Here is a 25,142-nt window from a genome sequence, read left to right on the forward strand (position 1 = left end):
GTCTCAGAAGATGACCTGGGAAGGGTCATCCAGAGGCCCTTATCTCTTTGTAGTTGATACGTCAACACAAAACAGTGAGAAGTCATAGGTTTTTTTTTTCTTTTCAGGTCAGAATCATTCATTTGTGTATTTGTTCATCACATTCCTTTCGTGCTGAATTTGTAGGAGCCTATATTGTAGGTACAGGGCATATATAAAAACTGGTAATCCCAGCTCTCATGGACTACCTTCATTCTCATAAGGAAGTTAACAATGAGTGTGATAAATAAGCAAAAGGCAGAGCTAGTTAAATGGCAAGAACTTGTAAAGTGGGATATGCGTGGAGTTCCGAAGATGGATGACTTTAAATAAAGGAAATAGTGGTTTCCTTAAGTCACTGACTTGTGAATATTTATGAGAAGAACATTGCATTCAAAGTAATAGCAGGTGTGGAAGCCCCAAGGAGCAGACTCCGTGGAGATTGGGAGTTCCACATGACATGTTCAGTTTTCTATCCCAGAGTGACTGTTCAAGTATGGAGAGCAAATCAATTCGATGCTAGTATCTATAATTGAGGGGCGGGCCCTGGGCTGTAAGCCATCATCACACATGTAGTGTTTAAAGCTGTGAGATTGAGTGGGATTGCTCAAGAGGAGGTATTGATGGAAAAGAGAAGAGTTCCTAGGCCTTCCAATACATTGAAGCGGGTAGAAACCAGAAGAGGGGACTGAGGAGGTGACATGTGAAGGAAGAGAGCTGGACTCCAAACAAAGACAAAGCGTCAAGGAGAGGAGACAATTATTGACTGTGCCAAACATGACTACCGGGCAAAGCAGACCAAAAATGGACCTGTTATTTAACAATGCAGAGGTGGTGGGGAAAGTGACTGGATTCCACCATTACTTTCTGGGAAACGTGTTCCTTAATTCTTAGGAAGACTCTCCATTCACACCACCCCATGGGAGACAATCCCAGGTTGAGCACTCTTGATGTCCAAGCTATTCTTGGAGGGAGACGGGATCCCACTGTTAGCCCGAGGTCGTTATGCAACACAAGCTGCCCTCAAATGTGTCATCCTCCTGCCTTAGCTTCCAGAGTGGGCTGTCAAGCATGTACCACCGTGCATGGTTCTCACTCTGATTAGTTTTGTTCAAGATTTGGTGGTGCATGCCTTTAATCCCAGCACTCGGGAGGCAGAGGCAGGCGGATCTCTGTGAGTTCGAGGCCAGCCTGGACTACCAAGTGAGTCCCAGGAAAGGAGCAAAGCTATACAGAGAAACCCTGTCTCGAAAAGCCAAAAAAAAAGATTGTTGCAGATATTGCAAACGAATAAAAATACATATCAAACTTGACTATATCATAACTTAAGAGTTTTTAAATCTATACATGACTTAAAACAATGCTATTTTTCTCTCAGATTTTGAGATATGAATGAAAATAAGACTATTAAATATCCCTGTTTACAGACTTCTTTGTGCTGACACAGATTGCTGGGTCACATGGTATTGCTTATTGTTGCTCTTTACATTCCCTGGATCTGACTCATTTTCAAGCTGAGATTTTTTATCTTTAATTTAATGCTGATGATCAAATAAATTTCATCTCACTTTGTTACCTTCTTTTCCTAAGGAGCAAAGAAGGGAAAGTTGATTTAAAAACCAGCTCTCCCAATATCTGCCCATTAGAACAGCTGTGGAGTTAGCCAGATACATATGGAAAAATTAAATGTCTCTTCCACTGCCAGTAGGAAACTAGAGTGTGAAATGATACAGCCATCTTAGGAAGCAATTTCTAAAAACATTAAGCATAAATCTACTTTAAGATTCAACTATTGTAAACCCCAGTAATTTATCCAAAGACTGTGAAAGCACATGTTCACATGAAGACATACCCATGCATGTTTGTTTGAAGTAGACAAAATGGCGATGACCCAAGAACTCATTAAAAAAATGAAGGGGCAAGCAGACTTACGTTCATATAATGAAATACTACTTGGCAAAGAAGAGGAGTGAGCTCTAAGATACAATCAGCACTTTGGATGAGTCTCAGAAACACTGTGATGCCAAAGACACAAAGGGATCCTGCTTGGGGGGGAGATGGGTAGGGGTGGAAACGCTCGTACTGGAACCATGGTGATGGTTGTAGGGTGTATATGTCAATGTTTCAGTACACTGAGCTGGACTCTCAAAGTAGCTGTATTTATCCTAAGTTATTCTTCAAAGAAGATGATGGGAAAAGACTTTTAAAAAAAACCAACAATGCAGTTACATTGAAATGGTATGTCACGCACGTTTTACATTTTACAGTAGCTGGACTTGGAACATCGCCAATGTGGGTGAATACTCACTCATCACTTGGTCTTGCCAGGATGAGATAGATGATAAGCCTCCCTTCTCCCTCTTTGGTATAGCAGCCCCTTAGTTACTTAATTTGATTCAACGAAGAAACTTTAATTCAGTATCCTCATCCTTGAACCAGACAATGGAGGGGGGGGCAAGCATCGCTTTCTATATTCGCTTCCACCTTGAAATTCTCCTTCGCGTTAGCAGCCATCAGAATTACTCGCCAGAAATGCCGTGAACGCCAGATTCCGAGGAAACAAAGGATGTATTGTTCCTTGGTTTTTCTTGAACACTAATTATTTAAACCTTGCACAGACACAGCAGAGGAAGGGCTTGTGGAGTGTGTTAGGAGTAATGATCTCTGACCAGGAGTCTCTGTGGCAATAAACAGCCCCCGGAAACATCTGCCTGATGTGAGCCTCTGCCTCACTGAAACCATCTCACATCATCACGGGCAGAGCTCAGGGTTGGTTGGTTGGTGGTGGAACACTTGGAGTTGGACATATGCTTTATATGGAGTTGCTGAAAATCTAGGCAGTCTGTTTATGGGAGTCGCTAAGACTTAACGAGGACCAGTCAATTCCATGAGCAATGCTCCCCCACTCACATTCTACTGCCAAGACTTTAAGTACATTTTCTCTGTTAGGAAGACCTTGGTTGCGCCTTCTATCTGTTCTCTAAACTCATTTTGCCTCTAAATTTAGCAACATTCTTTTGTCAGGTAATTGTATTTTGTAATGATTCTTATGTTAATTTGGAGGGACCTATAACACAATTTAATGACTTGCGTGTTTATTTTTATTAATACAATGGCATCTGAAGTTCTGGTTTGGATAACATTTCTCTTTGGTGTGGGGACTCTTGCCAAGTACTTTTAAACAGGATCTTATACGTAGATCAAGGAGCTTAAGTATGCTTAAGATATACTTAGCAACATGTCTTTAAAAAAATGTATTCTCTCTTATCATGAAGAACACCAACAAGTAAATTATTGTTTAGTAAAAAATCATGACTCTTCCTCTTCCAATTAATTGTACTTGATGTTTACAACTTCCATGTAGCACCCAGGAGTCTGGAGCAGGACAGTTGTGAGTTCCAGGCCAATCCAGGCTACATAGTGAGACACTGTCTCAAACATATCATTTTGTGTTTATTCAAAGCTTAAAATCTTTCTGGATGGCCTTTGCACTCAGGGGGCTGAGGCAGGACCATCAACAGTTTCCGGAATGGGTTACATAACAGAGTAGACTCTCATTAAAATAGCAAAACGACAATTAAGCTAAAAATTATTTCAAAACGTTTCATTGAAAAAAAAAAAAACAAACTTCAAACCCTTCTATCTATTTGAAATCATGCACTGTAAACACAATGCCTATTTGTGTGATTTTTTATATGTATACACATAGCATGTATAATCTTCCTTATATTGTTTGCTTACTCCTAACTTGCACACTGGCTTTCAGATATCAACGAGTGCTTAGAAGATAGTAGTGTCTGCCAGGGAGGAGACTGCATCAATACTGCAGGGTCCTATGACTGCACATGCCCAGATGGATTCCAGCTGAATGACAATAAAGGATGTCAAGGTACGTTGCTCTTTCCCTCTTATTACGTACATAGTTGTTCAGTTCTGTGGAGCTTCCTGACGAGAATCTTGCTTTAGTCATACATAACGGATGGCATTTTGCATGATGAAAGTGTTTCTGAGGTCTCTATCAAGCCTAGGGATGTCTTGCTTTGAACCACACTGTATTAAACAAAGCTTGCACATGTCATAAGCCACATTCTCGTTTTGTATGATTCTGAGGTTACTTGTGCTTTGCTGGGCCTTGTGGGTACTTGATTCAAAATTATTGTTTAGCTTGTTTGTGACTATCATGAATGCATTTCATTTTGCCTCCGAGGTAATATTTGTCCTTTTTATGATGCCTATTTTTGTCCAGTATCTACCATTTCTTTCTTTCTTGCCCCCCCCCAAAAAAAGAACCTCATTAGTGATTTAGTTAAAATAAGGAAGAGCAGGAATTCATATTTTTCAAAGTGCTTATCAACATTTATTCTTCCAGACAACAATACTGTGGACACAGGATAGTAATAAAGTAATAAAGTAATAGTAATAGTAATAAAGTAATAGTAATAAAGACACAGTAATTACAACACAAGTACAAATATGTCCCATCACAGTAACTTAAATCACTGTTGGTGCCTCTTTCAATTTTTCCAGCAGTATAAAAGGTAGCTTTCCTTATATCCCATTTGTGTGTGAATAACTGAGCCTCGAAGAAGCTAAGGAACATGCTCCTTCCTCTCTATTAAGGAGCTGGGATTTGAACTTATACTCAAAGAAGATGGTGACGTTAAATGATTTTTCTACAGGAAAGCATAGTTGGCTTTTTTTTTTTTTTTTTTACTTTGTAGTAGGCCCTGTGTCCAATACTGTTAGCTCTATCTTCCTGCTGCCACTGATTTACCTGCACTTACCAGTCTTAAATTCATGGCGCTGGTGACATTGCTCAGTGGTAGAGCCCTTGTCTTGTATGGGAGAGGCCTTGGGATCAATGCCTTGGGGAAGGGAAAAAGAGTGAATGAATGAATGAATTAAAAAAAACAGATGAATGATGAACAGGTTTATGCCTATTTTCCCACTGAAAGCATATACTTATATTTATGTATGTTTATTTCTGATACATGAATAAGTGTTTTATGTTCCTCTGCCATTAGAGAACTGTGCATAATATTCAAAATATTCATAAACAAGATAATGTATATGAGTATTTTTATTGTTAGTATTACCACTGATTGCCACAAAGGACCTCTTCTCTGTTATGTTCCAAACAACCCATATCCTTGACCAAGATGGTGCCTTTTCTCTGAGATATGGTACTAGAGTAATATGAGGCTTTATCTGTATGTCACTGGCCATATTCCCCCGTGAGTCATTGAGCTGTGAAAGACATGGACCTTTGCCTCAAGGTCTTTTAGAATTAATTCCCTCCTTGGTCCCCAAACCTAAATATACTCCATGTACTTCATTTGATAGTAGGTATTTCTTTGCTCTCATAATGCAATAAGTGAAATTGGGTTTTTAAGTTTTCCAGTGTAGAAATTAAATGTGCTCAGACTTGATGCTGTAAAGAGGGAACATTTGAATTGTATGTTTCTGTCAAAATATTTTCATTTTAGTACTTTAAACAAAATTAATCTTGATTTATATAAAAATGTCAGGAGATGAAAAAAAAACTCAAAAACCTAAGAAATTTGAATCCTGATCTTTATTGTAGGATTTTTTTTGGCTGAAAAGTGATATTTTCTTTTCTAATTTCTTTTGGCTAAATAGAGGCAAAATCAGGTCTCAGTACAAATGGCCCAAAAGCTCATAGTGAACATTTTATCATTTAACTTCTAGAGTCAAATCCCCCAGAACTCACCCAGCCATCTGACTCATTAATTGCACCATGTTCTCTCAATACGTAAAACCATTGTCTGTAGTCTGAGATCAACTTTCAAAGATGTGACTGCTCCAAAAGTGTGGAGGTTGATGACTTTCAATCATTAGAACAAATTGACTTTGCTCTGTGTTGCATTCTTTTCTCAGAGTCAATGAATGTGTCAGCTTGAAAAATTTGAGTTCAAATATGTGATAAGCATTTCTCTGCTCTCTCTCTCTCTCTCTCTCTCTCTCTCTCTCTCTCTCTCTCTGTGTGTGTGTGTGTGTGTGTGTGTGTGTGTGTGTGTGTGTGTGTGTGTGTGTGTGTGTAAGTCAGAAGACGACTTGTGGGAGTCGCTTCCACTTTTCCACCGTGTGAGACCCAGAGATCTAGCTCAGGTCATCAGGGTTGGCAGCAAGTGCCTTCTCCCTGGCATTTCCGAAGCAGGTCCTATGTGCTGTTTAAAGATTATGTCCGAATCTGTGTTACTGTTCTTTTTCTCCTCTTAGGCTGTATACACACGCATGTATCCTTGCCTCCCTTGAGTGATCTCTTTAGCCGTTGCTGGAGGCAGCTTTGTGATTATTGACCCTGCCTACACTTCTCTAACCCCATGATTATATTGGTGCTCTGTGGAGAGGTGCAGGTTTCAGAGTTGGTCCTGATGCTGAAAATGTAGTGGATGGCAGTGTTACTACCCAGGCACCATTGTTGAGAAACTATGTGATTGGCCCGCACTTAGGCAGCCTTACCTAGTGTTCTGAAGTTAAGACATTTTAGGGCAGAAGTGTGCTTAAGATTTCTCTTTGTCCCACACAACTAATGGTGATGTGCAGACTGTGCTGGAAATTCCCTGTTAATGGTCTCTTCAGGAATGTGGCAGGGTACGCTAGAGATCCAGAACACACTTCAGTTTCACGTTTTGACTTACACATGCCAAACTGTGAATTTCTATGGCATTCCGGACCCGTGAAAGAAATCCAACTTAAATATAGTCTGGCTTTCAGCTCAGAGTTACTAGCAGCATAGCTCAGAAATGAACGCTTCAGTAAGTACAATCCAAATTGAACGCACATGTTTCTCTAGCCTCGGATATTCGTGGTGTTCTTTTTTAGCATTTTCCTGGAAGAAAGTCTGGGAATTCGCCTGTAGCTCCTGCCGTCAAAGTTTTTAGACAGTTCCTTATGAACCGATGACTTCCTTGAAAACAAAACCTTTGTGTACAGTGTTTACCACACAAAAGCTGCAAAGTGTCGGTAGCTTTGAAAGAAAGAGCTTCATGGAGCCACAGAGTAAAAAGCAGAAAGGAAATCTTAGGGAGCCCTTAGAGCGTGACGGGTGAGCTTATGTACAATATTGATGCACCGGCCAGCTGAGCTCCTTGGCCAGATGGAGGTGAAGAACAGAAGTCTGGAAGGTCAGGATCCAGATTGCCGATGTAATGGATTATCAGCAGGTAGGGAAGAAACAGGAGAACCAGAGGCTTTATCAAAAACAAGACTGTGAGATCATACCGAAAAATAGGCGAGTAGAAAATGAGCGTCATGTCCTTCAAAGACATGAAAATGGTACGAGGAAAATATAACTGATTTCTGCCGATTTTCTTTTCATTTTATGTTGGCTTTGAAAGTTAGCATACAAAGTAATGGGTTTCATCGTGGAGTTTTCCAACACACTTTATCCTTATCGGCCCCCTCTTTCCTGCCCCGCCTCCAGTGCGTCTCTTCTGCTTTCAGGTCACATGCCTTCAATTATGCTTATTTTTCTGCTCCTCCTCAGATCTTCTCCCCAACCATGGCCCCTTTATGGTTTCATGACTTACACACACACACACCCACATGTACATGTGTACACATATACACAAGTCAAGGTCTAGAGTCCCCATAGGAGAACAAGCATGCTGTATTTGTCTTTCTGAGTCTGACTTATTTCTCTGAGCATAATGATTTCCAGTTCCATCCATTTCCCTGCAAATGCCATGATTTCATTTTTCTTTATGGATGAATAAATTTCTACTGTATTATATATACCATATTTTTTTAGCCATTCATCTATTGATGGATGTCTAGGCTGGTTCTATTTCCTACCCATTGTGAACAATGTGGCAATAAATATGAATATGCAAGTATCTCTGGGGTGTATTGACTTGAGTCCTTTGGGTAGATACCCAGGAGTGGTATGCCTGGGTCACATGATACGTCTATTTTTCAATATTTTAGAAATCTCTAGGTTGATTTCCATAGTAACTGCATCAGTTTACATTTCCACTAGCATTGAATAAAAGCTCCTCTTACTTTTTTTCCCCCTGAGACAGGGCTTCTCTATGTAACAGCTATGGCTGTCCTGGAACTCACTCTGTAGACCAGGCTGGACTTGAACTCACAGAGAACCACCTACCTCTGCCTCCTGAGTGCTGGGATTAAAGGCATGCGCTACCAGCACCAGCAAGGTTCCTCTTTCTCCAAATAGGTCCTCAGCAGTATTCATTGTCGCTTGTTATCTTGACGACAGCCTGTCTGACGAAAGTGAGATGGAACCTCAAGGCGATTTAATTTGCACTTTCCTCGTGGACTACTTTTCCGAGTGTTTATTGTCCGTCTGTGTTTCCTCTTTTGAGACTTGACTATTCAGCTCATTAGCCCACTTATTGATTGGAAGATTCATTTATTCCATGTTTAACTTTTGTAGCTCTTTATATATTCTAGGTGTGAAGTCCCCATGTGGAATATAGTTGAAAAGACTTTCTCCCATTCTGCATGTGTCTCTCTTCTGCTGACTATTCCTTTTGAGGGTCTGTTGTTTCCTTTCTTTGTTTCAGCAGTGGAAAAGCCAAGTAATCTAAGTTATGTGGCTAGGGAAAGATGAAGCATTCGGGGCTAATAAAGAAAAGCAATAAGTCAGAAGATGTTAGAAATTATTCTACACAGGGATTAGCAGGACCATCAGAGGATGTTATTCTACACAGGCACCATCAGAAGAGCCTCCTGAAGAACTGTACGCACAGAAAGTGGTTGCTTTCTAAGGAAAAGAGTGGGGTTGTAGCAAAGCACGTTCTAAAATCTACTAGGAAGAACTCAGGTCTGGACTTTGTTAAGCTACATGTACGTTCTCCTTATTCTGCTGTGAGCTTCCTATTTGCCAGGGATCTGTCCCATTCACCCACTGGTAGAGAGCATCCAGAACACACTTGAACTGAAATAAAGATGAACTTCTAAGAAGAAATATTGAGGACCTCTTTAGTAAACGACAAGGGAGACCCTAAGGAATTCCAGGAAGATAGAAAGTGACCTGCTTGCACAGTGCTGAAGACATGGGGTTATTTTATTTTTTCAGTCATCAGTTACCTAAAAGAACCCAAACCAATCATCGTTCCATTAATAAGAGTAGTGATATGGCAAGAAATTTTGTGGTGGATAATTAGGACATTGTTGATACACAGTACAAAGGTAAGGGACTCACGGGTTTACACACCCTGATTTTCTCAAGGAGCAAACAGAGTCATGAGGGATAATGCAGTGCACAAGCCATTCGTGTGTCAGCTCCACTATGACGAGGTGATCTGCCTCTGGCTCCCCTGTGCTGTTGTTACCGAGGGCACTCTTAGCTGATATGATTAGAACTGGTTTGAAGGAACGTTTTGTTTTCTAACTCCACGTGTTAATAGTACTTAGAGTGCCTCTGTCACCTTGGCCTGGGAAGCAAATGTACATTGAGGACAAACAGAACCTAAGATGTTCATACTTTGCCCTTGGCATCAGCTGTTTACAAATCATAATAGCAGCCACTTCTGAACTTCTGGAAGTGTGTTAAGTATTACAGTAAACACTTTGCCCTCACTAATTTCATCCTCATAAAGTCAGGCAGTTCATAACTTCTCTGGTCTTCTTTCCCTCTTCTTTTTTTCCATTACTCATTTTCAGTGAAATAGAAATTGGGATTTATTTCTAATATACCCAGCAGATGTTTACGGAGTAGCATTTATGAGCTAAATACTATGTACAAGGCATGCCTGGCCTTGCCCTTAAGAAGTCTGCATCCTGGGAAGGGAGAAACAGGTGTGAAGGACTTCAGTAAAGTTGCTCTGGGCTGGTGAGAGAGGACAGGGAAGAGACAGCATTCTCATTGATGACTGTTTCTCAGGTTGTTTAGTAATATTCCTCAAGGCCCTGCTATGTCTAAAGCAGGCCAACTCTGGATTGAACCTTGGAGATGGCTATTTTTATAGGTTGACATGGTTGACCAGTCACTGTCACATGGGTCACCCTAAGTCCTCTGCCCCTTCTGGCAGTTCGAATTGTGGTCTCTAATGTGCACAGAGGCTACAGTTGGGTCACAAAAGAAAAGGCTGTCCCTTTCAAAACTAGGTTTTTCCCTACTGTATGATTGGTATTAGAGGGAAACGAAATAGATCTCTTTTCAAATATTTGTGACTCTCTTTTCAATTGCAGACATTAATGAATGCGCCCAGCCGGGACTCTGCGGTCCTCATGGGGAGTGTCTGAACACACCTGGGTCTTTCCACTGTGTCTGTGAACAAGGGTTCTCCATCTCTGCAGATGGCCGCACATGTGAAGGTAAGAGAACCTGTGGGCGTGAGGAAGCTGAGCGATGTCTTTCTGCTGAATAGGCAAAAAAAGGCTCTCAGGCTTAAAAGGTATTTGTAATTCAAAACTTAAGGCTTCTGCATGGCAAGGTGACTCGTACTGGAAAGCATAGGTGGCATTTACAAGTAGAATGACCCGAGGCTGTGGCGGTGGAAATACCCACAGTTGGTTCCCATACTCGAGCTACGTTAATGAGTGAAATCTGCTCGAGCTGAGGATTCTGGGTGGACACCGTGACATTTTTTTTCCCTCCTGTTTCGATTACCCTTTGTGGAAGTCACCTTGATTATTCTGTTTATAAAACATAATATCCTGCTTGATTTCTCTGTAGCACTGGGAACCGAGACGGTCTAGCATTATTCCGTTCATGTTCTCACCTCTAAGCCACTCCATCTTCTTACCTACCCACATTGTATATGATCCTGCAAAGGTTCATCAGACTGTATGACATTTAGATAGCACCCATTCCTGTTTGCAGGTCACAGCAATAGCTGTTAGTTTTATGCTCTTCGTGACATTATAGTCTGATAAATGGAGGAATAATCCATCTGAATATTTCTTAAAGTAAGCTAAGGTTGCCATGATCGTAAGTCATGGTATCTTTTTCAAGATCTAGGTTAGTGAGACTCGACTGCATTTTGAAGAAGTACCTTGTAAATGTTCTATTCTAGGCCTAAGAGAGTACCCAGAGTCTTTGCTCTGAAAAAAAAAAAACATAAAAAATAAAAAATACTGCAGCAGGAAGCGTCTGCACTCTTGCTAGTTAGTACTGCAGTGGAACCCGGCCGAGGAGCGGCGTCCAGGTTCAGCTGAAACCAATTATTATATTGGGAGGAATAAACTGATCTTATAAAACGGAGATTGTTGAAATTGTTCTCCTGCTGAGCAGACAAAACATGGAGGCCAGATTTGGCTGCGATGGGAGAAAGATAGTGCAGGGTGGAGCGGGAGCAGAGAGAGCCAAGGGTTTGGAAGGAGTCCCAAGTGGGGAAATGGAGGAAGGCAGCATTGTAATGTGGGCGATGGGAGATTTACAAGGAACTCGGGCTTTGGTGCTTCGTGTTTTATGTTAAGTTTATGTCTGGGGCTCCGAGGCTGTAGCCTTTTGAGAAGACACTGTGCGAGCTCATACATCTTCCCCCCAGCCGAGGAGGGTGCTGCCTCGCCTCACACTGACAGGGCAGATGCACAGATCCCCACATCTCCAGAAAGATGCAGGCTTACGTTCTTTCCTTCGCTCTAAATCACGGGCAGTTAAGTCTTCCCTTCCCTGAGACGTGGTCAAAGTTGCTACAGCTGGTGGTTGTACCACGATGCTCCGAGAAAGGATGGATCGTCTCAGATGCTCATCCATCGAAGCCGTTGTTCCAGACAAATATAGTCAGTGCTCGCAGATTCGTGTGTATTTGCCTTTTAGACGTACTGACTTTCCTTTCATCCTGTACCTTTTTAAACACTGATTTCTGCAAATTGGGAGTTACATAATCGCTCTAATTTGGTTGCAGCTCTAATTTGGTTGGTCATTTACTTGGCAAGGGCCTGGCTTTAAAAATGTGTTTTTAGAAAACTTCTAATGCTTTGTGAATCGCTGTATTTGTAGACTGCTCTCTTGGATACTTGTCCCTCCATACTCCCCAGACTGGACACTTTACAAGTAATAAAGGGTAATTTTAGAATATCACGCTGATGTATGGTAGTACAACTAATTATTAAACATGTTATTTTCCTTCTTGAATAAGTTCCGTAAGGATTTCATTTTTTAGGGATTAATCCAATACACTAAATTGGTCCAAGTTTTCTTTTGTTGGATTAAGTCTGAAACTTATGGCAATAGTGCTGTCCTCATCCGACCCTTCCTTGGCTGTGGTATAGAACAAAGCCAGCTCATGTGATCAGGGTTTGGCAATGGAGCTCGTGTGCATAGTGTTTGTATTAATGCTGAGGAGCGGTTGGCACCCTTGGTCCACATCCATTCACCAGCTTCCTTCTGAGCCTCTGGTTAAGCAGCTGAATCCATATCACGACTGGCAGTGGCACACTTGCTTCTACCAAGGTCAATGAACTAGTAGTCGTACAATGAAGTGGGCTTAGAGTAGTGGGGGAAAAAACTGTGGGGCCCTTCCCTGATCCCCTGTATCTTGGACAGTTGTCACTGTCTGGCTTAATGACGATCAAGAAGCAAATCTTCAGTCTTAAATTATTTGAAGCAGCGTGGCCAGCTCTGTGGTCATAAGAGGGCATCACCCGTCCTTCGTCTCCCTTACCTGGATGTGGTATCTGGGGGCAGAAGGTGGAGTGTCAATCAAAGCTCCAGTGGGGTGGGGAGCAGGATGAGCAGAATAATTAGTTATTGTTAATTCATTCACTGGAGTATTACTGGATGCCTGTATGGTACCAGACACTGCTCTGAAGGCACAGTACAAGACAGTTCTTGCCCATATAGAGCCAATATCACAGGAGGGGGACATCAAGATTAAGTAGGGATGTATTCCATAGGAGACATTGTTCGTTTATATTTAAATCACATGATGTAATTGTGCTTTGTGGATACATAAATAACTGCATGGTGTAGCATGCTGTTTATATCATGTGATATACACACATATATATAGCATTCTATACATTATATATGTATATACATACATACATGTACACATTATAAATCCCAGAGTTGGGTGTTAGGAAATCATGGGGAACAGGGCTCTTTAGATGGATATTGTCTTCTATCCTTCCATGCTATCTCTCAGTTATCGCTTGTCTTCTGCTATTGTCTTGTCACCATGTAACCAGAGCTCTCATGTTGTATGTAATGTGACGGTGAATTTCCTTATTTCCCTTACATCACCATTTTATAACCCATTTTGCTCTATCCAGTGACTTTAACATTCCCGATGATTTCGCTCTTTAGTTTTTTCATTGTTATTTTTTATTGTGGGATTTTAATCTACAGGAATGGTATTTTGTCATGGTGCTCACTCGCTAGCTCAGGGAATGGCTTCCTCGTCATTAGCCGAATGTGTGTGCATGGGGAATGAGCAGAAACACTGGGAGCCATCAGAGTGCTCTGGACCCCTAGAGAGAAACCTCTCTTGCTCCCTGACCACATCACTCTGCCTCTGACCTCACACCCAGCGTGTGTCCAGGCTTAGTGAGAATTTGTGCTGTAATCCAGTGGTGTTGGGAACATCACATGTCTTTGAACCTCACGTGCCCTCCAGCTGACTCACACCATAGAATGGCCACATTGGTGTCACAAGGATCCAAAGGAGCCAGCAAAATAATAAAAACACTGCTGATTTACAGAACTTAGGGATCCTTCCTTCCTTGTTCTCCTCCATTGGTCAGTCATGCTAACGGCCTCCTGACCATGTGCGATAAACCCTTCATAAAATCCCATAGTTCAGAAAGCATTTCCATTCATCCATTCAACAAACAGTGTGTTTGTTGTTTGTTTATCTATTTGAGTTGCTAGGAATGAAACTTAGGGCCACACACATGCTAGGTAAGCATTCTGCTACAGAGTTACATTCCTAGTCCTCAAGAAACATTCATGAATGCCTACTATGTGCAAATGACAGTCCTAAGTACTGGAGCAGCTTCAGTGCCCACCCCCCAAAACAGACCTCCATATTTTTCTGAGACAATAAACTAAGAGTGTAAATGATATACGACATTAGGATGTGAGAAATCCTGTGAATAAACGAAGAAGTAGAGTTGAATTCAGGGAACCATGAGATCTAGAGCAAGAAAGGAGACATGGAGGAGGGTGGCAGAATTGACTATTCTGCTTCTGTGTGTTCATAAAAAAAAAAGTTACTTTGTGTTTGAGCAAAAGATCCACATTAAATGCCTCTTAGTTTTAAACTGATCTTTGACTCCTAAGTGACAAGCACCATCAATAAATGGCCGAAGGTTCAAAGTGACAAGCAGAAGGCCTTTGCCCTATCCCCGGCATGAATTCCGTTCCCTACGGAGGAATAAAAACCAAATCGATACAACATAAATGTGAGTCCTTGTGTAACGTGAGCTTTGACTGAGTGATCTCAGTGCAGGCTCGATGGTGACAGCAGATCCACCTCTCTGGTGGATTGGGAGTGGGAAAGGCTGGGGCAGTAAGAGGTGACCAAGGGATCTACAGAAATGATAAAACCTCACTGGGAATCTCCAACTACTCCTGGAGGCAGATTCTGCTTTAAAAGTCAGGTGTGCATCTGGCATTACTTTTTTTTTTCCTATTGGAAAGAGAAGATCAAAGGCTTTTGTTTTAACTCTATGTCCAACTGCTGTGCTCCCAACCCCGCCAATTATGATGATGCTGTTACTTCTCACTGCTCATAATAGGACTTGGGACTGAATATGTGATGGATGCCTCTTCTTGGTCTTCATGACAATTCTGATACTCAGTGAGAATTTGAGATTTGCAAGACAGAGAGGGGATCTCTTATAACCTCAGAGATCTAGAATTTTCTCCTCAGTCCCCACAAAATTAAATCCTACTATTAGAGAACTATAGAGACCCTTCTTGGGTACCAACTGCAAGCCACTACTTGCTCATATATTCATCCAGAAAAAGATGATATCAAAGTTGACCTATCACGGACAGCTGGCTTCCTGAAGCATGTTGATTGAGAATGGCGGTAGCCATGTGAACGAAACAACGTGGCTTCAGACTTGCGGCTAATTTTGTCATCACTGGACAGCTCCACTCCAAGAAATAAAGCAAGTGTTCTGTGTGTTTGACCTTGAGGTACATTTTCTATGCACAGTGTAGAACGGAAGTACAAACCCACTGCCGACAGAGCACTAAGGCATCAGTAGTTTTGTGGCATGAAGACAGAACTTCATATCCACTGCTAAAGAGAAATATTTCCAAAAGTGATTTAGCCAAGAACGATATTCAAGTACCCTGACCCAAACTAGATTACATCCTGCTGCCAGGGCAGAAGATTTTTAGGTTTATTTATTTATTAGTCATTTTAAGGTCTAAAACTGAAAGGTCTACTAAGGAAAACAATTTGACTGTTTCTTACCTTTACTGGATAAGAAAAGGGTGGGGGATTTACAAGGGGATATATTGTCTACCACATGCAGGAAAAAAAAAAAAGGAAAAGGCTCAGACAATATTTCAAGTAAAGGAGGTGGGTTCCATTGGTAAGAACTACTTACTGTTCAGATTTGTTCTTCCTGTGGATGCGCTTCAGCAAGACTGAATGAAAGTGGACATTTAAGTCATTATGGAGAGGGCTGAGGAAATTTTGATGGAATAAGCTGCCTTTGGACCCGGAATCCAGATTTTCCCATATGTTGCTTGATAGTATATCGACACCGGCTAAAGAAACTCCTAACAGAAGCAGAAGTTTCAGGAACTCTTTCTCCGCCTCTTTACAAGCCCAGAGACAGGCAAGCTCATCCACGCTTTCATTGCAACCAAATAATAGACGTGAGCTTGTCAAAAAAAGCAAAGTCAGCAAATGGGAATGGACAACGCATACCTTGTATTGATGCCCTCACACGCCCTTGGCCCCCGGCCTGAATGACCAGTTTTGACAATTCTCTTGGTGTCATCTACATTGCAAGGTCTTTGTAGGTCATGGGAAGCTCTCACGAGGCGTTTTCACACTTCGGATCTGAATCACACTGCTCTACGTGTCACGTTAGAAACAGTCACTTAGGCGATTATCTTGGAATCCCCACGCAAGTGGGCAGGGAATGGTTCCACGGTTGCTAGGAAGACAACAGCATTCCTGGTGGTGATAGCTGCCGTTCCCGGAGTTCTCGCTGTCCCAGGCGCTACGCTAAGTACATCGTGCTGTTCTTCTCGTTAGACCTTCACAAGAAGCCTGTGGGTGGGTTAGGTATTCACTGGTATGCTTTCGGCTGCAACTGTGAGGACATTGGTTATATTCATAAGGAGTACAGAGGCCCTCACCTCTCCTTCTGGGGGCTTTATCCAAATACTGCACGCTCCCAGAGCACTTCTCAACCACTTTTCTCAGACTTTCTCACCCCTAGTGAATTCCTGTTTCAGTGGTTTTCTTTTCCTTCCCCCATTTCCTCTCTATTCTCCTCCTTTGTGCGTGGGTTGCTATTGCGACGGCCACTGCAAGAGTCTCAGGCCAGGGAGGCAGGGACCGGCTTCAGTCTTGCCCTGTGCTTTGTATGCCCCTGGAGATGCTTAGGGCATGATAGGTATTTGGAGAGTGAATGGTGGAGGGAATACCGTCTTCACTTCATCCTGTATTGGGGAACCTTTGGAACAAGGTTGCCCTTAGCCAAGCGTGCTGTGCACATTTGCAAAGTCTCCCTTATTCTGCAAAGCATGCCCCGAGTAATGGTTGGGCCTAGAAGCTGTTGGACGGGTAAGCTGGGGGACCTGAGTCTGTGAACTTGACTTCCAGCTCCTTCTTTGCTGTGTGGGCTGGGTAAGTTCCTGAGGTAGCACTACTTCATTTCGCCCTGGATAGTGAGGACCGTGCTACCCGCGTGAGCTGGGTATGCGTTGGCACCATCAGCCCAGAATGGAGCCTAACCCACAGGGCTTGCTCCATGGCTGTGGTATTATTACTGACTTAGTGCTTCTTACGTGGGTACTTTCATCCCTGCCACTTATTTCCTTTGTGACACAGAAGCAGGAACATTTAAAACATGTTCATTTTGTATTATCAGTGCTTACAGAATATGGGTCATACAGTTTATGTATTTGTGAGTGAAATTATTGGGTGGTTCCAGATCTGGGCCTATGCACTGATGGGTTACTACCTCTGCTTTTAAATCCAAAATTAAAGTCATGTATAATATGGCATAGTAATTCCTTTCTCTATGATTTGCCTTCATCCCTCACCTTCTGTGTTCCCTAAGAATGTCACATGACCAACTCAGCTTTTCCACTCACCCATCCAATACTTGACGTTTCAAATTATTTTTGTTTCTTAATTGCTAGTGAGGTTCCGGCCAACATCGATGCTTCCTTGCCCGAAGCCCGGGGGCTAGTATTTCTAGAGATACACTGTCCATTTTCTGTGGTTTTATAATTGATCTTTCTTGGCTTTCTATTGGAATATAGAAAGAGAAAAATTAGAATAGCGGGGGGAAGAAAAGAAAATTCTTTGGCCTTTTTTATGTTGCCTCTGGGGCCTATGTGTCAAAAAGATGAATCTGGGGTTTGATATGTTTGGCCTATGTCGAGGGCTTTCTCCTGGTCCACACTGGCTGCTTAGCCTTCAAGAGGTGGCGTAGGAAAACAAAATGTACAGTGTGGCTTGGCATTTAGAATAAGACCTTTGTGCTCTCAAAGCAGGCTAGCATGAAAGTGTAAAGCTGTTAAATTAATACACGGGTGATGTAAATGTTTACTAGTAGATGTGTTAAGACAAAGTAACACTGCATTTATAAAACTTACAACGGCATAAAAACACACATGCACATTCAGTGTGTCCTGTCTCTTGTGAGAGCTGTGAAAGAAGAAACATACATTCAGCTACATGCAGCGGAAGCGAGGGGTGTTTTCTGGGATTCTTGAGAGAACTGTCTCTGAACAGCGTGGATGTAATTTACAGCGTGACCCAAGCGCTCCATTTTCCGTGATTGTCCTTTATGTGAGTGCCTTCAGGATAGAAAAATAGTCTCGTATTTAAGGCCTCTTGTGTTATTCTTTTAGATTTTTTAGAAATATTTCTTTTCTGTAACAGATCTAGTTCCTTCTCATGGACTTTCCGTCCTTTTCAGACACTTTTTTAGTTTTTATATAGTATTATCTTAGCCTTGGTGGGAAGAAATAGGAAGAAAATGGAAAATGTGCTTTTACATTCAGAAAGATAGCTTCTTATTTCTCTGAAGAAATATAGGCAATGTGCTCTCTCTCTCTGTGTGTGTGTGTGTGTGTGTCTGTGTGTGTGTGTGTGGTTTTATTTTTTATTTTTTGGTTTGTTGGTTTGTTTTGCTTTTCTGAAGAGAAAATGAGTTGGTGTGAGAGTGTACAGTAATCCCAGCACTCTGGAGGCTGAGGCAGGAGGATCTCCACCAGTTCCAGATAAGCCAGAGGGAGATGCCGTCCCAAACTAGACAAAAAACAAAAACATGTCTCATTTCATTAAAAAGCATCCTATTTTGTGATCTTAGTATTTTTCTTCCTTGTCCCAGATACTCAGTTTTGAATCTTTATATGAAATATCGAGGTTTGGTTGGAACCAAACAGACATCTGGCCAACCCACGTTTCCCCAGGCTGTGCCCCCTCGCTCCACTCTGCAGCTCTGGTCTCCAGCAGGAAGATCCTTGCCAAGCACAAAGTGCAGCCTTTCCAAGCTGTTTAATGACACAAACGACCTTTCCAGATACAAGGCCAGAGCTTTGCAAGCTCCCCCAATGAGGAAACCCATCAGGGTCAGACCACTTCCTCTGCTTGCCTGATCATTCACAGAATGAGCCTGTCAGGATGGTTTGAAATGTAATGCTGACGTGACATGTGTGCTTTTTGGATTTCCCTCCCCCCCCCACACCCCCCAACCAAGTGATCCGTGCAAGACTTCATTCATGAGACCGCTCATTTCTGACCTCCTTTGGGTGAGACAGAAAGACCCTTCTGTTATTTATTCTATTTCTTTTTCTTTATCCTACTGGGGATGAGAATGGGGGAAAATTTAAACACTTAAAATTTAGTACTCCTTGGGGGTATTTAAAAAAAAAAACTCACAAAGATAAAAAAAAAAAAACCTCATTCATTTTCTATTTTCCCTTTGTGTAAAAGAACATTTTCTAACAATATTTACTTTTAAATGTCTAAAAAAAAAAAATAGAGTAGGAAGGGTCCCAGGATTGGAAACCATTCTGGGTCTGAACAGGAGACTCTCAGAGTGGGTAGTGCTGACTCAGCGTCAGCGTCTCTGAATGAATAGCCTAGCAAACATGAACGGCCTCCTGAACAGTTCATGTGTCTAACCCTCACGTCCTACAGTATCAGAGTTTCTGTCTGTTCTGAATATGTAACTATTCACCAAGACACCGATGAAACCAACCCATGATATTGCTTCTTCCAGCACTATCGCTAGTACCAACACATAGTTGCCTGGAGATGGGATTCATATACTCCTCATGACTTGCAGTAGGTCTTACTAAAATGCAGTTAAAACTCTAAGACATAGTGTGTTACGTGTATAGTTTTATTCTGGGTTGTATTGTTTTAAACAAGCAAAAATAGCTTGCCTCGATTTTGCAGTTTAAAAAAAAAGAGTTTAGGAATGGATTGCAATGAGCAGGAAGTAATGACCAAGGTTGCTGTGGTAGACTCCCTACAAGGGCGAATGTGTGCCCCAATACTGTCTCATGGGGAGTGGTGACATGAATGACCTTTTGAAATCCAGTGTCTCTAACCAGGGAATGTAATAATATAAATTAGCTTGATAAAAAGCCTATACTAAAATGCATACTTAAAAGTACAGGATTGGGGCTTGAGAGATGGCTTAGCAGTTTCAGAATGCCTGCTGCTGTTTCTGAGAACCCGAGTTCAGTTCCCAGCATCCAGGCCAGGCAGCTCACAAATGCCTGTAACTCCAGCTTCAGGAGATCGGATGCTCTCTTCTGGCCACTGTGAGTACCTGCATGCACACGGCATACACTCTGACAGACACGCATATGCATGAATTAAATTAAAAAAAAAATAGTTTTAAAAAGTATGTAATTTTTTAAGGCACAGCTTAACTTTTACAGGAACTGTCCTCCAAACCTTCCCCCAAACATCCCAATGATTTTAAATGATCACAGACCTCCTCCATTACTCCATGCCCCATATACCCAGTAATCATTCTTACTCTCTCATTGTGGTTTATTTTGCCAGTTTTCAGCAATCTATCAATGGACTTACATAATATATACTCATCTCTTGCTTCTTTTATTCATCAGTGCTATATATACACATTAATTTTATTATATGTATCAGCCTATTGATTTTCATTGCTACATGTATATTGCATGGAAACGCTGTAATTATGGTGCTGGTTGTTATTTGAGTTGTTGCAAGTATGGTCTCTGCAGTCATCATTTTTCTTGTGGATGTGACCAAATGCTTGACAAGACACAATTTAAAGGAGGAGGGGTTTATTACAGTTTACACTTCAAGGGGAAATGCCCATCATAGTGAAGAAGTCATCAGGGCATGAACTCAAGGCAGCTAGGCACATTGCATCTTCATTCGGGAAGCAGAGAATGATGAATTCTTGTGCTCAGCTGACTTTTTCCTTTTTCTCCAATCTAGAGCCCCAACCCATGGAATGTTACCACCTGCAATTAAGTTGGCTCTTCCCACTGTGGTTAGCCTAGTCTAGATAATCTGACACTGGATTGCCCAGAGGCTTGGCTCATAGGGGACCTAGAACCTCTCAAGTTGACAGTCAGTATTAACCATCACTCTTGTGACTAAATGCCCATTGGCTATCTGGGAACATGTCTTTTAGTGGACATAACCATTCATTCCTGTTAGATATTACCCAGAAGTGTATAAGTATAAAGATAGGTGCACTTACCTCTTATAGATATATCCCTCCAGTTTTTGAGAATGCCAGTTTGCACATGTGCCAGCGAAGAGTACAAGTTACAGATCCACATCTTATCAGTGATTGATTGATTCCTTTTGAAGTTTAGTTAAAAGCCTATGGCATATAATGTCCCTTTCCATTTTCCTGGTAAGGACTAATATTTAACAAAGTCCTTTTTATATATCACTGCAATCAAATTATTAATTTTTCTTTAGAATATTGGCATCAGTGCCTATAAAAGGATAGCTATTGATTGTCCTTCCTTCTAATGTCCTTGTTGAATTTGTGGAGTCAAAGTTCTTTTAGCCTCAAATTGAGTTTGAAAGTATATCTGTTTGGATGTGATGTAATTGAAAAAAGCTTACATGTTGAGGGTGTGGTCCTCAGCTGATGATGCTGTTTTGGAACATTCTTAAAAATTTAGGATGTTGAGTCTACTTGGAAGAAGCAGGTCAATGGGACCCTGTATTCGCTGACCCTGTTTTGCCTTGGCCCTTCTAGTATTTTGTTTTCTGCTTTCTGAACATCATAAGATGAGTCGTCTCCCCTGCACAATGCTCCTGCCACCATGTTCTCTCCATGCTTATGAAGATGAGCATGTATGAGCTAGACCAGCCAAAACCTTTAGCTTAAGGGAATTGGACTGCCTTTGAGACAGTCATGTCAGATGTTTTGTTACAGCAACAAGAGACTATAATATAATCACCCTTTTTGTTGGGTCTGGGAAACTATACAAAATTAGTCTTCATTCGTTCTCAGATTCTTAGATGAATTCACAAGTGAAGTCATTTATAGCTGGGAAGTTGTGTGTGTGTGTGTGTGTGTGTGTGTGTGTGTTAGAGTTTTTTTCCATTTCAGTTGATAGATTTTTAATAACTAAAATTGTATTTATACTCCACTTTTCATATGAGTTTTAGTAAGTTGCTTTTCAAGGAAGTCATTGATCTTATAGGAGCTTTCAAGTTCATTGGAACAAAAGTGATCATAATGGCTCTCTCTATTGACTGTGCACCAGTGTGTTTTGTGTTTGCTTTGAGTATTGTTAAGTCTGGACTTGGTTCTTGATCACTTACTCCTCCTTCACTCACTGGTCTTCACAGGGAACAGCTTTATTCATTATTCCTTGTTTCCTCCTCTTATTTTCTGCTTGTATATTGGTTGCTTCTCTTTCCTTTCTTTGGGTGCTTTTTGTCTTTAGTTTTTAATCATTGCAATAGACGCTTAAACCACTAGACTCTCAACCGTCTTCTATTAATATATTAATGTATTTACAGCTATCCAGTTCCTCCCAAGAATGACTTTGGAGTCTGGATATTTTGTATTTTATCATCCAGATAAAAATATTCTAAAGACCATTGCCATTTTCCCCCTTCTGTCAGTGAACTGTTTAGAAATAATTTGCTAACTCTCCAGACATTTGAGAGGTGTTCTAACCATCTTTGTGTTATCTATGTCTACCTTAATATGCTCACAGAACACACTCTAATTTACTTTAATCTTTGAATTTGCTATGGCATAAGAAATTATCAACTTCAGGAGGCTGGAGGGATGACCCAGTGGTTAAGAGCACTGGCTGCTCTTCCAGGTCCTGAGTTTAATTCCCAGCACCCACATGGTGGCTCACAACCATCGATGGTAAGACCTGATGTCCTCTTCAGGCATGCAGGTGTATATGCAGATGGAGTACTTGTACACATAAAATAAATAAATAAATCTTTTAAAAAAAATGATCAGCTTCAATAAATGTTCCTCTAACACAGTGCTGGCTAGTTTCGTCAAGTTTGACACAGTTAGATTATCTGGGAAGAGAAACCGCAACTGAAAAAATGCCTTCATCATATTGTCTGTAGGCAAGTCTACGGGGCATTTTCTTCATTCATGATCGAAGTGGGCTAGCCAAGCCCACTCTAGGCAGTGCCACACCTGGACAGGTGGGCCTGAGTTGTACTTTTAAGAAAAAGCATGCTGAGCAAGCCATAGAGAGCAAGCCAGTGAGCAACATTCCTCCATGGTGTCTCCTTCAATTCCTGTAACTGGTCTCTTACCTTGAGCTACTTTCCTGACTTCCCTCAGCGAGGAACTATAATCTGTATGTAAGACAACTGAATCTTTTCCTACCCAAGATGGTTTTGTTCTGAGTGTTCTGTCACAGCAATAGATAGCAAACTAGGACATAGACTTAGGAACAAATGTATATGAGGTAGTTGCACATATCTGTGTCAATTAGGGCTAGTGTGTCAATTGTATTGTTCAAACCATCTATATAAAATAATGCTTTTGTTCACTTATTGCATAAGAAGAGGTATTGAAAAGTCCTCTGAAGACTATACTTTCAGGGATCGTTTCTATAGTTTGAAAAGTCCTCTGGTATTATTTTTAGAATTTGTCCGCTTCTTGTTTTAGTTAGCCAGTTTAAATTTTGCACATCCTCAGATGATAGAATTAAATATATAATCATCAGATCTTTATAGTGGATTGACCTTTGTATTCTTTTGAAGTGATCTTTTTGTCTCTAAATGCATTTTGCCTTTTCTACTTTGTCTCTTATGAGAAAAGGAGTGTTGATTAACCATACATTCTGATATTTGCTGTCATTATTTGCTGATATGGTAAAAATGAAGCAAGTAGACAGATCAAGAGTGACCGGAGTATATACTACTAAGTTAGAGTTATTGATTAAATACTCATGTGGGCATGTCTGGTGGCAGTTGAGTCACAGTAGGCCCAGTGTTCTGCAAGGTCCAGGCTGAAGATGCAAACTGAGAGGCCTGAGGTGCAGGTGGTATTTGCAGCTGGTAGAATGGATGAGGCCATTAAGAAATAGCACCAAATGAGAACAGAAGGTAAAGCCGAGATTGAGCTCAAGAAACATCAATGTGTACTCATCAAGTAATTAAGACTGCTTGAGGAGTGACCCACAGATAGACATAAAACCCAGAAGCACAGGAAATAGTGGAAACCAAGGAAGAAAAAGACTTCAAAGATCAGAAGGCATTCAGCTGCATCAGGTACCATCCAGAGTGATGTGAAGATGATTACCAGGAAGGAGACATTGTGCCTGGCAAATGGATGATCTTATCAAGAGCTCCTTCGGAGGGAGTCTCATATATAGGATGCATCCAAGAGCAAATGAGGAATGAAGGAGGGGAAACAGTGCGTGTAAAAACATCAAGTGCTGCTGGGCAGTGGTGGCGCACGCCTTTAATCCCAGCACTCGGGAGGCAGAGCCAGGCGGATCTTCGTGAGTTCGAGGCCAGCCTGAGCTACAGAATGAGCTCCAGGAAAGGCGCAAAGCTCCACAGAGAAACCCTATCTCGAAAAACAAACGAACAAAAAAAAAAAAAGAAAAGAAAAAAAAACAAGTGCCGTGACTGGTACAGAGAGAGGCTGGGAAATATGGTTCTCTGGGAAGGGAGTATGGTGAAAAAAGACTCTTCTTGATTTTGTAAGACTATGGGTACCTAGGAATGCTGGTTCTTGGTCAGTGATCCGATAGCCAGGGGAGGAAGAGGTGAGTAGAAAATGCAGGGGTAGATGGGGTAGCTGGAAAAGCAAGTAACTTAGAACCCAAGGATAGACGAGTTCAGAGGCCATGCCATAAAACCCTTCCCATCATTATGCATGGAGATACACTGAAGAGGTTTTTGTTGCACTGATGGAATGCCCAACACAACCAACTTGAAGAAGTAAAGGGTAATTTTAGCTCATGGTTTCTGAGGTGAATGGTCACTTGGTCCCAGGCTTCCGAGCAGAACATCATGGGGTCAGGAGCATGAGACAGAAGAGATTTTTACCTTGTGTCAGACAGGAAGCAGAGAGAAAGAAACCACAAGTAGACCCAGGCCTTCCAAGGGCCTTCCCTTGTGACTCATTTTTTCCAGGTAGACCTGTCTCTTTAAGTTACTAGAAGCTCCTCAGTAGCACACCATGGGCTGGGGTGAAGAGTTTCACACAAGTCTTTGGTGAGGGACACATCATATTTAAACTATAACAATGTTTTTAAGCAGAACGTTACTTGGCAGACTATTTCTAGATACTTAATCACTTTGTTATTGTGAGTAATAAATCTGTGTTCCTCCTGGGTATTTGAAAGCACAAAACCAGGTTAGGAGGCCATTGCAGCCAGCTAGGTGTGAGAAGGTGAAGCCTTAGAGAAGGCTGGGGCACAGAGAAAAGAGTTAAGATAGAAGCCAGAGATAAAGCCAGGAGAACATGGGTGTTAGACATGGAGAGAGAGTCAAAGAAGGCTTCCCCCTTTTCAG

At 41.5% G+C, this 25,142-nt stretch overlaps 2 protein-coding genes across 9 annotated transcripts in view; one reads left to right on the top strand and one right to left on the bottom strand.

Annotated features, from left to right (window-relative positions):
• The window catches only part of LOC121825198 (uncharacterized), a 42,574-nt gene extending 26,577 nt beyond the window's left edge, over positions 1-15,997 (bottom strand). For both annotated transcript variants that reach the window (XR_013046929.1, XM_076558657.1), the window contains exons 1-2: positions 15,846-15,997; positions 4,803-4,883 (exon numbers count right to left, since the gene is read on the bottom strand). Coding sequence is in view for 1 of the 2 variants with exons in the window: in XM_076558657.1 (XP_076414772.1) it covers positions 4,803-4,883; positions 15,846-15,918 (154 nt within the window). In the remaining variant the exon portion in view is untranslated. The remainder of the gene's footprint in view (positions 1-4,802; positions 4,884-15,845) is intronic.
• Positions 1-25,142, top strand: part of Ltbp1 (latent transforming growth factor beta binding protein 1) — a 399,391-nt gene that overhangs the window by 318,164 nt on the left and 56,085 nt on the right. For all 7 annotated transcript variants that reach the window (XM_006984834.4, XM_076558654.1, XM_076558656.1 and 4 more), the window contains 2 exons: positions 3,785-3,907; positions 10,198-10,323. In XM_006984834.4, coding sequence (XP_006984896.1) covers positions 3,785-3,907; positions 10,198-10,323 — 249 coding nt within the window. The remainder of the gene's footprint in view (positions 1-3,784; positions 3,908-10,197; positions 10,324-25,142) is intronic.

The sequence above is a fragment of the Peromyscus maniculatus genome, chromosome 22 (assembly GCF_049852395.1).
Source record: "Peromyscus maniculatus bairdii isolate BWxNUB_F1_BW_parent chromosome 22, HU_Pman_BW_mat_3.1, whole genome shotgun sequence".
Lineage (NCBI taxonomy): Eukaryota > Metazoa > Chordata > Mammalia > Rodentia > Cricetidae > Peromyscus > Peromyscus maniculatus.